The 17,055-nt window shown below is 42.1% G+C and overlaps 1 protein-coding gene across 6 annotated transcripts in view; it reads left to right on the top strand.

Annotated features, from left to right (window-relative positions):
• Positions 1-17,055, top strand: part of ITGB4 (integrin subunit beta 4) — a 72,318-nt gene that overhangs the window by 19,319 nt on the left and 35,944 nt on the right. For 5 of the 6 annotated variants that reach the window (XM_066587141.1, XM_066587144.1, XM_066587146.1 and 2 more), the window contains exons 2-12: positions 202-279; positions 4,115-4,197; positions 6,697-6,801; positions 7,462-7,666; positions 9,416-9,512; positions 11,580-11,751; positions 12,513-12,776; positions 14,216-14,305; positions 15,317-15,439; positions 15,548-15,715; positions 16,935-17,011. In XM_066587141.1, the coding sequence (XP_066443238.1) occupies positions 202-279; positions 4,115-4,197; positions 6,697-6,801; positions 7,462-7,666; positions 9,416-9,512; positions 11,580-11,751; positions 12,513-12,776; positions 14,216-14,305; positions 15,317-15,439; positions 15,548-15,715; positions 16,935-17,011 (1,462 nt within the window). The remainder of the gene's footprint in view (positions 1-201; positions 280-4,114; positions 4,198-6,696; positions 6,802-7,461; positions 7,667-9,415; positions 9,513-11,579; positions 11,752-12,512; positions 12,777-14,215; positions 14,306-15,316; positions 15,440-15,547; positions 15,716-16,934; positions 17,012-17,055) is intronic. The other variant, XM_066587143.1, reaches the window with a different exon arrangement.

Raw genomic sequence — 17,055 nt, 5'->3', positions numbered from 1 at the left:
CTAGTATATCTCTTATTACACATGGAACTATATATGGGTCTTTTCGTGTCATTCTGGCGATTATATTTCAATTCATGTATTAATAAATCAGCTTTACTTTTGCATCATCCTTCTTGAATCACCCTGTATATGAAATGTATATGTAATGTATACTTCGTTTTAATGTGGTCATACAATCTAATCTTTTGGTGTTTCTGGCAGGTAGGGAGATGTTCTTCCCTCACATCTTGGGGGCTCTGCTGCTGCTTCTGAGTATCTCCAATGTTAACTGCAATAAGAGTAAGTATATCCTCCATGATATATACATATAGTAGCAATAGGGGTTCCCCAGGAATGGTACTTTTTTGTGAATAACTCTGTTAGATGGCACTAATATTATGTACTTCTTAGTACATACTGGGGCAGATATACTACTCAGAATTTGACTGTTTTTTTGGCACGGATTGCACAAAAAAACCTGTTTAACATACTTTGCATTACATTTATTATGCATTTTAGACACCTTTGGACACTTTTCTTCAACACGTCTGCAAAAGGGGTGGTGTGTTGTAGAAGAGGGGGCATGACTTAATATGCCAAATTGACCCAAATTTTTGTTGGAAATTATACCAACTAATAGGAGGTATAAACTAAAGGCCCGTTTACACTCAAAGATAATCTTTCAAACGATTGAAAGTTTTAGCGATCTTTTTGCATAAAGTGTTAATAGACACTAATGTCCATTAACACTTTATCATCTTCATATGCATGTAAAAGAGTTTCCAGGAGCTGTTTGCAGAGCCCAGCATGTGATTAAACACATGCTGGGCTATGCACACATCTGTATTGTTCTCATCTGGGCTGCCTGCAGAATACAATGTAATCTCTGGCTCCGGTGGAGAACACAGCATGCCGTCTGTTGAGAGATACTTTATCTCTCTGTGGCTGAAGGATGGATTTTAAGTTCACCTTAAAATCATCGTTCAGACAAAAAGTGCATGAAACCCGCGTTTACATGTAACGATTATCGCTCATTTGCGGTTGTTTGAATGAATTTTGAATGAACATCCGACTTCTCACGCAGCAGGGCCACTGTGATAAACTGGTGCATTTAAAGACTCTCTAGTCTAAGTTTGCACTGTCTAATATTAGACAGTATTAGTAAATCTGCCCGATGTGTCCTTAGATTGCCTGACACTGTCCAATCAGCGCTTCCAGTGTCAAACTGTGTACAGATCCGCCCTATTAAAATGATTAGGACCATTTGTCGATTTATTCATAGGAGGAATAACAGAGGAATGACACAATGCAAAAGTCTATAAAAATATGTTCCAGAACGGTTATTTCATGGAGAATTGAAGTATTTATCAAAGCAAACATGTTGGGAGAACTGACAGGTCTCCTTTAACCCCTTTAGTGGCATGCCCGGAAAATCTCTGGGGCTTGCTGCACTGACCATGCAGTTAAACCCGGTAGATTTCCGTGGACATTTCTAGTGCTGAAATGTGCAGAGCACTGAGCTGTCATCTGAAATCTTTCAGGGTTTTAATTGCATTGCTGACTCATTTTAAAAAACCTGCCCTGTTAGGCATGACATGGTAATAATAAACCTGCCATGGAAGGGGTTAAAGGGATATTCCCATTAAAGAGATTTCTGCATATAAACAGGATAAGCCATGAATATTGATAGATGCTGGTCTCACGTGTCGAAAGTGCAGCTACATTTAGAATGGGGATATTCTGCCCCTTTGACGTTCACCAGCCACCACCTTCTAGCAGGGAATGAATGGAGAGTTGCTACAGTTTTCTTCATTCATTTCTACGGGGGTTGCGTACCCCAGAGGAAAAACAAATCCCACCTGTGGATTTGCCATAAATATGTATGATGTGAATATCCATTTAACACGCTTTGTGTAAATAAGATGGACTTAATAAATATCACATCTTGAGGGAACATTTTTGAGTCATCATTAAGAAAATCATTTCTACATATTTATCGGTTTTATGACACTGAACAATCTACGATGGCTCATAGCATGCAGGACGCCACGCTGCACAGCGGTACCGCTCTCCTAGCTCCAGCCGCCTTTGTAGAACAGAGTCTTCTGCTAGATTGAAGTGTTTACGTACAACAGAGCCAGTTAAATAGTTGATGGGGATGGCGGAGAGTCTGGCCGAGTCCAGCTGCATTGAGCTCTTTTGTTGGTTGCCCTGAGAGACTGTCACACATTGTAAAGCTATGTCTACTGCTGGATGGCAAGAGGAGCCTCATTGAAGGCCAGATTTGGAAACAAATTATTAAGGAGGACAAAAAGAGTCCCTTCACTCACAATTAAGATCCTCCACAGCCTGCAAGTGCCCCGATACATGCATATATAAAGGGAAGACGTACAAACAGATCGATACAAATGCTGCTTACTAAAGTAGATGATTAGACTTACATCCGTATAATCAACTACAGTTGCAATCCAAGTTATTCACCCCCACCCCCCTTCCCCCTTGCAAATGTGGTGGCAGCAGACATTTCGGTTTCTGTTTGTTTTGTATGGGTCTGTAAGACCCACACTAAATGCTGAAGGCCTTCATACCCAAACCCCAAATCACAGACCTCTACTGACCCGAAAGCACTAGAAAGGTTGGCTCCAATGTACTCAAAATCATATAAAATAGCAGAAAAGTTTTGTTCTGTTCAGCACTGCAAGAAGACTGAAACTTTTCAGGGCTGTGGATAAGTGGTATGTCTGGAGGCATTTGTTTTGGGATTTGGAGAAACCACTTGTTAGATTAGTTGCTTTGGGCTATTTAAATTGTTCTTGTTTTTTTGCAAACAGCTGAAAGTTTGTAAATTTGTTGAGTAAACCTGATTTGCAATGGGGATTGAATCATTTTTATTGGAACTGTATATGTGCAAGTAGACCAGTGATGCTCATTTTGCAACCTGGTGCCCTACATGGCCTTCAGGTGCCTGATGTTCAGGAGGAGGCAAACTTATATGGCACAGCTGCTTTGCCCAAGACAACGATCAGGCATGAGTGGAAGTCACTATGGAGGCACTATTACTACTGGGGCCACTATTGTGGACATTATTACTACTGGGGACACTATGGGGGTCACTATTGTGCACACTATTACTACTAGGGACACTATGGGGGTCACTATGGGAGCACTCTTGCTACTAGGGTGACTATAAGGAACATGGTTACTACTGTGGCCACAATGGCAGACCCTATTACTACTGGGATCACTACCTGGGCACTCATACCACTGGAGCCACTATGAGAGCACTCTTACTACTGGGGCCACTATGGGAGAAACTATTACTACTGTGGCCACTATGGGGGAACCCTCTTACCACTGGGGCCACTATGGAGGGGTCACTATTATTACTGGGACCACTCTGGGGGTCACTATTATCACTGGGACCTCTATGGGGGGTCACTATTATCACTGGGACCTCTATGGGGGTCACTATTACTACTAGGACCACTCTGGGGAACACTATTACTATACAGTCTTATGCTTACAATCGGCGCTTTGAAGACAACCGTAAGGTTGATGTGGTCCTCAGTGAAAATGATTTTGACACCTCTGATCTATGGGATTTTCATATGCCTGCAGTCTGTGTTCCCTCCATAGGTATTTTGCCAGGAAAGAGTACATAGCCTACCAGTTCTGGACCTGGCCCTGGCTCAATGCCTTGTGCCACCCTTCGATAGGCTCAAGAGCGCAATATGTCGAGATGACCAAAACTGATGAAAACAGATAGAAAACATAGACTATATTTTCATGGGTGTACAATTTTAAGTGATATGTTGGCGGACCAGTGATTTTCTATGAAGTTATTTGTTTGACTAAATCCTTCATAGAATCCTTGAATTTCATGTCTTCTACTCAACCCAGAGAGGAAATCCGTCCCAGCCCTCAGAATGATATATGCTGATATGTTCCCCTACATCAGTGGCCCACTTGTTGAAACAATTTCTGTATTTCATACACGTTTTCCTCCAAAATTCAGCTATATCAGTTCTTGGAACTAGTAAAACCAATTTTCTGCCATTACCCTCCAACTTTTCTGTCTGGTTGTACAGCATACATATACAAGGTATAGCCCTAATCTCTGTATTTGTATTCACAGTCAATGCTTGTGTAGCCTCCAGAGCTAAAACCTGCACAGAATGTATTCGTGTGAGTAAGGATTGCTCTTATTGTACAGATGAGGTAAGACTGAACTTTGAGTCATCTGTCACCTATACACACTTACATACTGAACACTCTATTGTGGTAGACAATGGAATCTATAGGTGAAACACATTGTGTAGATCAACCATCTCCTGACACACAATGGTTGGTACAAACAGGTAGAACGTGACCCAACATTATACCAACCACCGTGTGTTGAGACTTGCTTTATCTATACATGTTTGTAAATGTGATGTTTTTACTGTTTTACGTATAGATCAGATATTTAAGAAAAAAATGTTTTAGATATTTAAAGGGGAAAAAAGTTATACAGCTTAGAATGACAAAAAGTTGAATCCTCACCTATCCCGGTGGCTCCCTGTCCAGCCATGATGCCTGCCACACAGAACCCAGAAGAAGCAGCGGGCGGTTACGTACCGTTCATTGTGCATGTAACCACTCGGCCACTCATAGACTTCTGTGGGGATTCGTTCATGACCACTGAAGTCTGTGAATGGCTGAGCGGTGACGTGCACAATGAAGGGAACGTGACCGCCCGCCTCTTCTTCCAAGTCCCATGCGGCAGGTACCAGGCGGCAGCATTGGATAGGATTGCTACCGGGATAGGTATTTAGTTTTAATTCCTTTTAAGCCCATATAACATTTTCATGTCCTGGGAAATCTCTTCTAATTAAATTATCTAAAATTATGAAAAATCTGAACTCTGCTGTTTAGGTTGTACGGGACAATGATCATGTGACTTATTGAGAATGGCGCATCATGCTTTTTTTCATATGTGTGTCTGCAATATCGTTTGTACATTCTGCATCCCATTATAGACTTGTGCCTGACATCATTTGTGCATTATGCGTTTTATGATACGCATGCGCACGTTATTATGCAAAGGATGAGCGCCTAGTGTTCTATGGAGCGGGATGCTATAATTGAATACGACAAATTTGAATATACTTCATATATATTGGAATACATTGGTGGTGTAAAGAAACACATGAGGATTTGATTTCTGATAGGTACTATTATACATAGTTATTGATATAGAAGTGATTTGTACGGGTTTAGATCACATGATTGACGGGGTGGCTCTCCTTGAGTTATGAGTGTCATTAAACTGTGATTTTTGGGTCTGCATTAAAGATCCAATTACCAATTTATCACTGATCGGTCTTTCACTGCATGCGTTCACATGGCACAATTATTGTGCAAACCGCTTCATCTCACTAGCAATTCGCATGATAATTGTGTAAAATGGGCTTAAAACAAATTCCACTTAAGTATCTTAAACAGGCAGTCATTCATCTATAAAAGATAGATGAATGGAGGCGGACGGGCTAGAACGATCTCCAGTCTGCTCCACCTCCATTCACTCAGTGATGATCCTCCTGTGTAAAAGCACAGTAGAAATCATCGCTGGGACGGCTGTCCGGTGCTTCAGGGGACGGCCTCCATTGATGTCAATAGAGGCCATCCAATCCGCAGCCCATACGCAATTAACATTGCATATGGCGGAGCAGGAAATATGAATAAACAAAAAACAGCTGTACTGCACAGGACCGCCTGCGAGCCTCCGGCCAAACGCAGAGTCACCGGTCGGGCTCACAGCCGCATGCGGAATCCGATCTGCCATATGAGCCCGGCCTTAAGGTTAGGCGATGTATAGTATATGGAGTTTCACTTTAATGTGCGGCATAAACTGTTTGATAGACTCTTTACATATATTCAAATATATTAGAATCTATGGATAATTCTAAGAGAAGAATCAATGCAATGGGTAGTTTCTTAATTTCATTTCAGTCGGAGGAGGCATTCAGTGCTTGCACCACTTCCCTTTCTAATTGACTATAATAGAACTTGGTAGACGGTAGATGATTCTGAGGATAGTGGTGCTCTGCTGCGCTCTGCACCACACCATTAATTACAAGAATTAAAGGGATTGTCCAACTTTAAACTATGAATGGTTTGTCCTCACGATAGGCCATCGATAGTAGATTGGCAAGAGTCCACCACCCAGGATCCCTGCTGATCAGCTGTTTGCTGGGCCACTGCACTCATGCACTGAGCTGATTTCTGCACAAGCTTACAGCTTTGTTTCCACTGCAGTGGCCAGGCTTGGTATTGCAGGGCAATGCCCATTCACTGCAGTGAGAACCTTGCCTGTAATACCAAACCTGGCTACTGCAGTGGGAACAGAGCTGTCTGCTTCCAGAAATCAGCTTCGTGCATGAGCGGACCAGTATAGCAACCAGCTGCTTTTGGCGGTCCTGGGTGGCAAGCTTCTGCTAATCTACTATTGATGGCCTATCCTCAAGATAGGCTATCCATAATTTAAAGCTGGACAACCCATTAATCCATTCACTGTATGTCAAATTTTTCTGAAAAAGTCTGGTGTCAACCAATAAGCCGCTTATTACAGCTACCATAGGGTTGTGTTGGGTTTCCCAGACTCCTGAATGGTAATTCACTAATATAGCTCACATCTATGAATACAGATTTACAATATATTAATTTTATTTTACATAGAATTTCCATAATAATGCTCGCTGTGATCTGACGGAAAATCTCCGGGGATATGGTTGTAGTGAATCTGGGATGATATACATGAGAAGCGAGATCAATGTACTCAAGGTAAGCCATCTATCCTAATCTTCCTCTTACTTGAATGTGGCCTCTCTAGTACCAGGCAACTTTTCTAATTCTCTGTTTACACTACTGTCATGGTGTTTGATCCCCTGCGATCAGCCAATCGCGCATCCTACTGTCATTGCAGTAGGGCTAGATATCGTCATGGGGGTCGGGAGCGGAAGTACCATAGGTGGCTCCACTGTCGTTGAAATCAATGGGAGCTGAAGCCGGCTATTACACTTCCGCCTCTGACACCAGAGGATAGGCTTTTAATAGTTTTGCCAGGAAAACCCCTTTAATGTGACACCTATATTTTCAAACAGATCTCTACAAATTCTAATAGATTCCATTATAGGATCTGTCGGGATCCAGTGCTTTTGATGTTAAAAATAGGGCTGTAGACTATTTTGTATGTAGTTATTCTTGCCAGCAAAAATAAGTAAACCCTGATTAAAGATAGGCCAACGAACCTAAAGCACAAAAACAGAGGACGTGACTCAAGTAGCTATAGAAATACAAGTTCCGGTATGACCAAACCACCAAACACCAACTGTTGGTACTCATGCTTAGAAAAAAGCTACAGACCTACTTATTTCCCTGTGTGTACTTAGCCAGAACACTACTTCCCATAAATGGTTCCTCAATATGTCTATGTACTTACAGAAAGAAGCGATCAACACACTAGAAAAACGGACACAAGTCTATCCTCAAGAAATGTCCATGCGACTGCGTGCTGGCGAGGAACATTCCTTCGAATATCGTGTGTTTGAGCCACTGGATACACCTGTAGATCTATACATCTTGATGGACTTCTCCTACTCAATGTCTGACGATTTGGAAAATCTTAAGAATATGGGGGATCATTTGGGTAAGGACTGAACTACAAAATGTTATGATGGGAAATCCTGCACAGATTTTATCCATTGTAATGTGATAGGAACAACAGTCAGACTTGTTGCATAAGGGCCACGACGCATTACCTACACCTGGCACTAAAAGGAGTATTCCCATCTTCGCAGGATAAAGGGGAACTTGCTGACCCATTGGGGTCTGAACACTGGGAACCCCTCAGATTCTGAGATATAATCCCTGGCCACATTCTGAAATTTTGACAGTGCTTGAACTTGGCTATCTACAGCAGTCCCATTGAAGTGAAAGAAGGGGTGGTGCAAATGCACATCCACTACTGTTAAAATTTCAGGACAAGCCGGGGTGATATCTCCGGATCGGTAGAGGTCCCAGCAGTTAGACCCCCACTAGTCAACAAGTTATTCCCTATCCTGTGGCCGGAGGAGAATTTGCTGCGATGGGAATAACTTCACAACTGACAAAAAAAACATAGCATGTGCCACTAGTTTGATACAACTTTCCATAAATCAATAGAATTAGCAAAAATAATGCACTTTGCAATACTGTATATTTTATTACAGACAATTGCCTCTTTTCCCACTAATTCTACTCCTGCCCTCCTCCCCTGCCTCCATCACTGTTTAAACACTTTGATTCACTGATAAAATCCATACACAGGAGCCAAAGAAGAGACTGATTTTCAACTTCACTGAGAGATGACATTACAGTTAATGTCCATAGAAGAGAGAAGGCGGAGGAAGCAGCTATAGAGAGCAGGAAAACAGCCTCTCCTCTTCTCTGTGTGCTTTGTGTCAGAGAAATACATCAGTTAAGGCCCATTTACACTGAAAGATGATCGCTCAAAAGTCGCTCAAACGGCAGTTTGAGTAACAGTTTTGAGCGATCATCTTTTGCATAACTCTTAAGTAGCTAATTAGCTACTTAAAGAGTTAAATGCAGGCGGAGTGGGATACTGCTGATAACTCCGAGAACAGCAGCTGCTTTGTATATGCAAACAGCTGCTTTGTTCTCAGAGCTGTCAGCTGGTATCTTGCTGAGCTGATAACTCTGAGACAAAGCAGGAGCACTGACCGCTGCTTTGTTCTCGGAGCTTTCAGCTGGTATCCTGCTGAGAAGTCCCAGCGGGATACCAGCTGAAAGAATGTGATCAGTGCTGCCCGCTGAGAAAATCGGCATGTGGCGCTGATAATAGTCATCTGTGATTTCTAGCTTGCTAGAAATCAGCGATAAACGAATAGTGCACGAAGAGTGCACAATGGCAGCACGATTAGACACAACGATTCGCTCAAAAGATGGCTATTGAGCAAATTTTGATGCGATAATCGTTGTGTCTCCTGATCCATCCGCAATCTCTGGAACCTCCATAGATATCTATGGCAAACGGTTGTAACCTGATCTCTCAGTGAAGTTGCAAATGGGTCACATTTGTCTCAATGAATGATCAGTTAAGGAGACAGAGTGGGAAGGAGAGGAGCCTAATAAGTGGGAAAAAGGCATTTTTCAACAATAAGATACATTACAAAATAGTTTTCATCTTTGCCAGTACGTCTGATTCATGGAGAGTTGTTTATAATCGGACTCACATTTTAAAACCGAAGTGAGTTTCACATCTCAGGAAAAGGTAAAGCTGTGAGAGACAAAGGAAATTCTTATGATAAAGGCAGCAGTAGAAAAGACATATAATGATTAGGCTTATTTTTTATTGCTTTGCCTCTCATGCACTTCTTCATGTTTTCTTGCTTTACAGCTGATGTCGTCAGCCAACTCTCCACTGATTTCACCATTGGCTTTGGGAAATTTGTGGATAAAGTGTCTGTTCCTCAGACAGACATGAGACCAGAGAAGTGAGTATGATAATAATGCATCTTTCATGCAGAGTGCAGATAGGAAGCCTAGAAAAGATTCTTTGGCATGCTGCCAGATTTCTAAATATGATAAGGGATTATTTCTTACTAGAACAATTGTGTCTCTTAAACCTAATGGGGTGAATGTGCTTTAGAGATAAACCGTACTGGAATGGGAAGGAATTGCAATACTAGGCACAGCCTGTAGGCAGGAGTGGCGCTGTTTTTTTAAAACAAAATGATACAGACCATTTTTTAATATATACAACCATTTAAACTGCGGAATACTGTGTAACAAAGTAAGATAGTTACATAAGTAGCCATGACAAACATAAGTAGTCATGACAAGATAAATAGGAGTAGAAGGTTCCTTATAAAGGTGTTGAAAGCAGTCATTACTGAGATGGTATTGAGTTAATTTGATACATGAAATTTTTCAGTTTGTCCTTGTGAGGTTAACAAGCTTTTAACTCTTTTTTTTTGAGTGAGACAAAATCAGCCAATTGCCATACACATACACTGTAAGGCCACTGTATTACAGACACCCATTTAATAGCACTGTAGCCTTAAGAACTGCATCAATTCATCATGGCCTCCATCCACAGGTATCAGAAGACCCAGGATATTCTCCATATCACTGGCATAACTATAGGGGATGCAGAGGATGCAGTTGCACCCGGGGAATAAGGCCTCCCCTCTCCATATAGGGATCCCAGTACTATGAATAAAGCATTATAGTTGAGGCCTTGGTACAGGTTTTGCATGGGGCCCAGGAGCTTCAAGTTACGCCTCTGCATTAAGGTGTTAATAGAAGTTGGGGAGCCCCAAGGTAAACTTTTGCAACTGGGCCCATGAGCCTTTAGCTACGCCCCTGCTCCACATCATTACTCCACCTGCACCAGCCTGAACTGTTGACAGCTGACAGGAAAGATTTATTGACTCATGCTCCGTGCAATAAATTTTGACCCCCACCCTCCCCCATCAGCATGGCACAACAGAAATCTGGATTCATCTGACCTGATGATCGTTTTCCACTACTCAGTGATCCAATATTTTGCCAATGACGGCCTGCCTTTCTGTTCCTCTGAGACAGGAAAATCTGGATTAAGGAACAACCAGTTGTGCATTCAGACATGTTAGTTGGAGGACCAACACTGTATTCGGCTGGAAATTTTGACTTTGCACCTCCTGTTTGTCAGAACAATTCTTGACATCATCCTCTGACCCTCACTTTTTTCATTGGCGAGTTGATAGTGTCCACAGGATTCCCTTTTGCTGCATATGTCTCCTCAATCACACTATTCCAAGCATACTCTCTTATCACCATTGTACGAGAAAACCCTACAATGTTGGCAATTTCTTAAATACTAGCCTTGGCTAGTCTTGCACCCTTGACCAGACCTCATTTGAAGTCATTAAAGTCACTTGGCTTTCCCATTGACACTGATCCAAGAGAAACTTGCACACTAGATTTTATGCTGCACTCTGGATATATATGTCATTCATTGTATTTTTCACTGTTCACTAGAGATGAGCGAGCGTACTCGGCCACGCCCCTTTTTCGCCCGAGCGCACCGATTTTCGAGTACTTCCGTACTCGGGCGAAAAGATTCGGCAGGCGCCATGGGTGAGTGAGGGGTTGCAGCGGGGAGTGGGGGGAGAGGGAGAGAGAGAGGGCTACCCCCTGTTCCCCGCTGCTACCCCCCGCTCCGCCACGCCTCCCCCCGCCCTCCGGCGCCCCCCGAATCTTTTCACCCGAGTACGGAAGTACTCGAAAATCGCGGTGCTCGATCGAGTAATTACTCAAAACGAGTAGGTTCGCTCATCTCTACTGTTCACCAAGAACATCAATAGTCATAGAACAGAAATGTTTAACAATGTGAGAACTTGAAGCAATCAAGTAATGGCAATGGTGGTTTAATGGAATGACGCAATGAACACATTGTATTAATTCACGTAATAACAGATGTGATATATTAGTTCCTCTGTAAATGCCAATTCCTATCCTAAATGTCATCTTGCTTTGTGCACAAATGACAGTTCCATTTACCTGTGTTCTATGTGCAGACTGAAGCAGCCATGGCCCGAGAGTACACCCCCTTTCTCTTTTAAGAATGTCATCCCCCTTACAAAAAGACTTGATATCTTCCGAGACGAACTCAAGAAAGAGAGGATCTCTGGAAATTTAGATGCTCCTGAGGGTGGGTTTGATGCCATTCTTCAGTCAGCTGTGTGCACGGTAAGGAGGTCTTGCTTTAACACTAATCAATATGTATACTAATACAGTATATAAACTCATCACAGGGCAAGAAGATATGGGGGTTGGCTAGTATTTTAATGCCTATTTTGGTAGTCTAAATATAAACCCTACTTTGTGTCCCTATCATAAAAAGTGTGGTCTGACATACAGAAAATGTCTCTAGCATCATCACTACAAGTTTTTATAGGCAAGTGTGCCCATATTTTGTCAGGTGACAATAGACAGGAAAACTTTCATAATATACATAGAAACATAGTTTGTAAGGCTGAAAAAAAATGTCCATCAGCCTGCTATCCTGCAGTGTTGATCCAGAGGACTACAAAAACCCCAATGAGGTAGAGGCCAATTTTCCTCATCTTTGAGAAACCTCCCCCCCCCCCTTCCCGATTCCAATCGGGATGTCGGAGTAATTCCTCGATCAACAACCCTTCTGAAGTAATCAGTAACTATAACATGTAATATTGTAGCACTCAAGAAAGTTGTCCAGGCCCCTCTTGAACTATTTTATCGATTTCTCCCTGACCACATCCTCAGGCAGAGAGTTCCATAGTCTCACTGCTCTTACAGTAAAGAACCCCCTTTTATGTTGGTGTAGAATATTTCTTTCCTCTAGGTGTAGAGGGCGCCCCCCTTATGATGAGACGTTTGTGAAGTTTCCCATTATTTTCTGGTCTATAGCCTCCTGATAACATAGGCAAATCAGATTTATGATGTTTGTTCTTCATATTTTTTGTACACAGAACCAAATTGGGTGGAGACAAGGAAGTACTCACATTTTGGTGTTCTCCACGGAATCAGCATTTCATTATGAGGCTGATGGAATGAATGTACTAGATGGGATCCTGGCCAGAAATGATGAGCGTTGCCATCTGGACTCATCTGGACTCTACACATATGACACCCTTCAGGATTACCCTTCTGTTCCCACTCTTGTGCGACTTCTTGCTAAGAATAATATAATTCCAATCTTTGCTGTCACCAACCATTCCTACAGCTACTATGATGTAAGTGATAAATAAAAAGAAGGGGAGACCCTTGATTTTGGGATAAGTGATGGGAGTGACCACTTTCCATGGTCCAAATTCTATCCTATACTTCAGAAATTTATGTGGATCACTTTTTGGCTGCTTTGCCGTCATTTCACTGCAAAGTTTCATGTGTATCAAAATTAAGAAGTCTACTATGTCTTTTAGAGTGCACAGTGGCATTAACGTTCCTACAGGAACCTTAGACTTTCTGAACCATGTTGAATGCTGTCTATCAGACCAGTGGTATCAGTGTGAACTAAAACATACAATCTGTTTTGTTAGGATGTGGCTCCACTTTGCCACATACTGGTTTGACTTTGGGCTATCTAGGGAGGTAGCACTTCGGGAACCCAGTTGTCACCCTTGAACCTTCCAAGCAGGATATGGTCTTTGCTGGACGGTCCCTAAGCCATTACTTGTCCAGATAATCCCAGCGTTGTGGCTGATGACACTGGACTAGGCCGAGGCGCAGTACCTGATGGTGTGAACAGAAGTCTTGTAGTAACACAGGTGTATTAATGAGGTCCAGACTGACGGTCAGGGCAGGCTGCAAGTAATAGCAAAGTCCAGAATACAGAGCTGAGGTCAGGGAGCACAGAAGTCAGAATGGTTAGAGTCAACAAGGGTCAGAAACAGAATATACACTAACTGGGGCTTTGTCACAATCGGCAGTATGAGACCAAATTGCCTAATATAGCAGAGATGGCTGGTGATTGGTGGTGGACTGGATTAGGGAAAGAACATTGGCCCTTTAAGGAAGGGGACGGGAGTGTGCCCAAGCTCTATGGGCAGATGACTGGGAGTGAGTAGAAGTAGCGGTGCAGTTTGCAGCATGTGGCAGATAGCGTCTAACCGTAACCTCAGGAGAAAGGGAGTGGGGTGAGCAGTGGAAACATGCCATGATATGTATATTCAGTTCATTCTTAGCATTAAGTGGTTTGTGGGCTGAAATCTGAGATCAGTCTATAAAGGCTTATCCCACCAAATGTCCAACATATTCATATATAGGACACCACAGACATATAATACAGATGGTAAGATACAAAATGCGATTCTGTAGGGCAAATAATATGAAGTGTACTCTCTATTGGCCAAAGCACCCAAAAGACACTAGTACTTACAATTCAAATGTTTGTCCGAAACTATTGAGATGTTCAGTATCCCCCCCCTCCCCCCCACCAACACACACACCCAGGACAGCTATAGCCTCTCCTTGTAGTGCATCTCCATTCATTCTAATTTAGGGAACACGGCACCCTCTATGACATACAGTACATTTAATCTAATGTTACAGTGCACTGGTAAAAGGTTTGTAGATAGCCATACCTGAGCTTTATTTCATATACTAGTGCAAGATGTGCCATCTGTCTGATTGAATATCATGGTCTAAGGTGATTCAAAATTTGTCTTTACAGAAATTAAGCAAGTACTTTAAATTGTCTGAAATTGGAGAACTAAAGGAGGACTCATCTAACATTGTGCAACTCCTGTCAGAGGCTTTTAAGGTAGAAGAATTCTTTTACTGTTATTTATTTGCAATTATCTTTATTGGGTTTTTAGAGAATAAAGACATAAAATATTGTAACAAGAGAGCAATGAGGACATGAGGACTAAAACCTCAAGGATACAAATTCCAATATCACCTTTGTAGAAGGCGTTATGTAAAAATACAAGTATCAAGTCAATGATAACCATACAAGGGGAAGACGAGACATACAAGGGAATAGAAGGGAGGAGGGGGAAAGAATGAAGAATTCAGAGACTGTCACCTTAACGAGGTAACTCACACCAGATTAGGGGTTGAGTAGAGAATCGCCCAAATATGGTATCCAGTATCCAGGAGGACCAAATGGCCTCAAACTTAATTAAGGTGTTATGCACCTATGTTGGTGAGCCAAACATTAACCATTATCCTCCCAAGTTTATTCTTAACCAGCTCTGAAGGAATAGATCTGGTTTTCTAGATTTTAGCTACCAGGAAGATGTAGTACTAGTAAATTCATTTTTTTGTGTTTTTTCTTCTACTGATATTTAAAGTATATTAGAACTGTTATGGTAATAGGGAGAAGCAATATGGCCAAGAAATATAATAAGAGGTAAGAGGTTGCTCCAAAGTCAGATGGGAGACAGCTAGTGTTGAGTGAACATACTCTGCCGAGCTTGATGCTCATTCAAGTATTAGCGTACTCGATGGTGCTCGTTACTCGAACGAGCATCAAGCCGTGTTCGACCCCACCCCAGTTTTTGGCTCCTCCCCGCTGTGACGTGCCTGTTTTGGCCCCTCTCCGCAGCGACACAGCGCGTGTCATTGGCAAATTTTTTGGCAGGCAGGTGAGAGAGAGAGAGAGACTCTTGAATTTTACAAAGAGCTCGACTCAGATAACGCAGACTTGAGCATTTGGGTGCTCGCTCATCTCTAGAGACAGCCATCCCAAAAACACCTTATACAGGAAACCCGACCATTCAGTAGGTTCAAGCTGAAAGAATTCTGATAACTTATCGCACTTTATTTGTAGCAAATCCGCTCAAGGATGGATATCAGAGATGATAACACCCCGCGTTCCATGAATATTTCGGTCTCATCAGAATCGGCCAAATTGACAGAGGCCGGATCTTTCCAGGTGACCCGTGGAGAAGTGGTAAGCGTCACGAGTGGAGTAATAGTCTGATATGTTTATAACCGTTTTTACCATCACCCTCTTCCCCTATAACAAGGTATACTCCAATTCACTTGTTGCTCTTTTTAGGGGACATTTAAGGTGAAAGTAAAGGCTCTAGAGAGAGTTGGCAATCAAAAGGTTTGTGACATGCCCCTTCGAGACCAGTCCGGTGATGTCCTCCTTAAACCATCTACCTTTACAAATGGACTGCAAATTAAAGCCTCAGTCATGTGTGACTTGTGTCCTTGTGAGCTGGTGAGTGCAATAGATTTGAAGGGAACCTGACCACTCATTAACATTTGTTAATATGTTGTAGTTTTGCAAAATTGACCTCTTATTTCTTACAGCACACAGCCATCACTACCACCGATGAGTCTAATGTATTCCATGTAGGCTTTCCCTACTTCTCAGCTTTCTCCCTATTATTGTACATAGGGAGAAGCTGTCAATCAGCCACTGGAGGGCAGGTGGAGCCTGCCTATCCTCAATACATCAGACTCAAGGAATAAGATGTTACTTCTCCAAGACTATAGCACATTAGCAAATAAGTGAGAGACCAGTGTGTCTGTCCCTAGTTTATGCTTTTTTTAATGTCAGGTCTTGTTTTTTAGCTGAAAGCGTTGTAGTTTTCATTGATACCATTTTGGGTTACATATTACTTTTCACCTTTTTTTATTACATTTTCGCAAGGCAAGCAGACAAAAAATAGCAATTCTGATGTTTCTTTAAAATTATTTTTTATGTCATTCACCGTGTGAAATAAATAACTAAATATTTCAGTTGTTCCGGCTGTTATGAACACGGCAATACCTATTATGTATATTGTATTTATTCTTTTTATTTAAAAGTTTTTTTTTCATATTTTACAGCGTTTTTTTTTTTACTAAACTTTGTTGAACTTTTTTGTATGCCTTTTTTAGTCCCTCAAGAGGACTTGGGGAGGCGATCATTTGATCGCTAGCATAGTACACTGTATTAATTGTGTAATATAGTGAACTAGGCATATGTTGTCAACCTATCAGACCCTACTGGAGGCAGGGTCTAATAGGCTGAGCTACATGGTAGATATGAAAGTCTTTGTAAGGCCTCCTGCTGCCATGGCAAACCGCAATAACATTGCGGGGTGCCAATGGATGGCATGGGGAGCCCTCTTCCTTTGTCACCTGCTTACATTCCACAATCGCTATTGATCGTGGCATGGAAGGGTTTAAGCAGTCAGGTTTTCTGCTCCTGGCCACTACGGCAGGAACCTGGCTGTCAATAAACAGCTGAGCACCTGAACTGTTCCTGCTAGATTGCGGAAGCAAGAGCTTTAAACCTGCATCGGTGCTTGGTCACTGAAGGGCTAATTGACCATCTACAAGATGATACTACAAACCATGGACGAATTATGTTGGTTCATATGATATAATACATGTCATTCAATCCTAATCTTCATTCGTGTTCTTAATCAACTACTATCCTTCATGTATAGCAAAAAGAGACGGATTCTCCAAAGTGCAACAGGAATGGCCACTTTGCTTGTGGACGTTGTGAATGCAAAGAACCCTGGTAAGTCCAAAGTATGCATCTGCAGCTACGTCTATGTCTGGTGG

The sequence above is a fragment of the Eleutherodactylus coqui genome, chromosome 13 (assembly GCF_035609145.1).
Source record: "Eleutherodactylus coqui strain aEleCoq1 chromosome 13, aEleCoq1.hap1, whole genome shotgun sequence".
NCBI lineage: Eukaryota > Metazoa > Chordata > Amphibia > Anura > Eleutherodactylidae > Eleutherodactylus > Eleutherodactylus coqui.
This window is presented reverse-complemented; position numbering and strand designations above follow the sequence as displayed.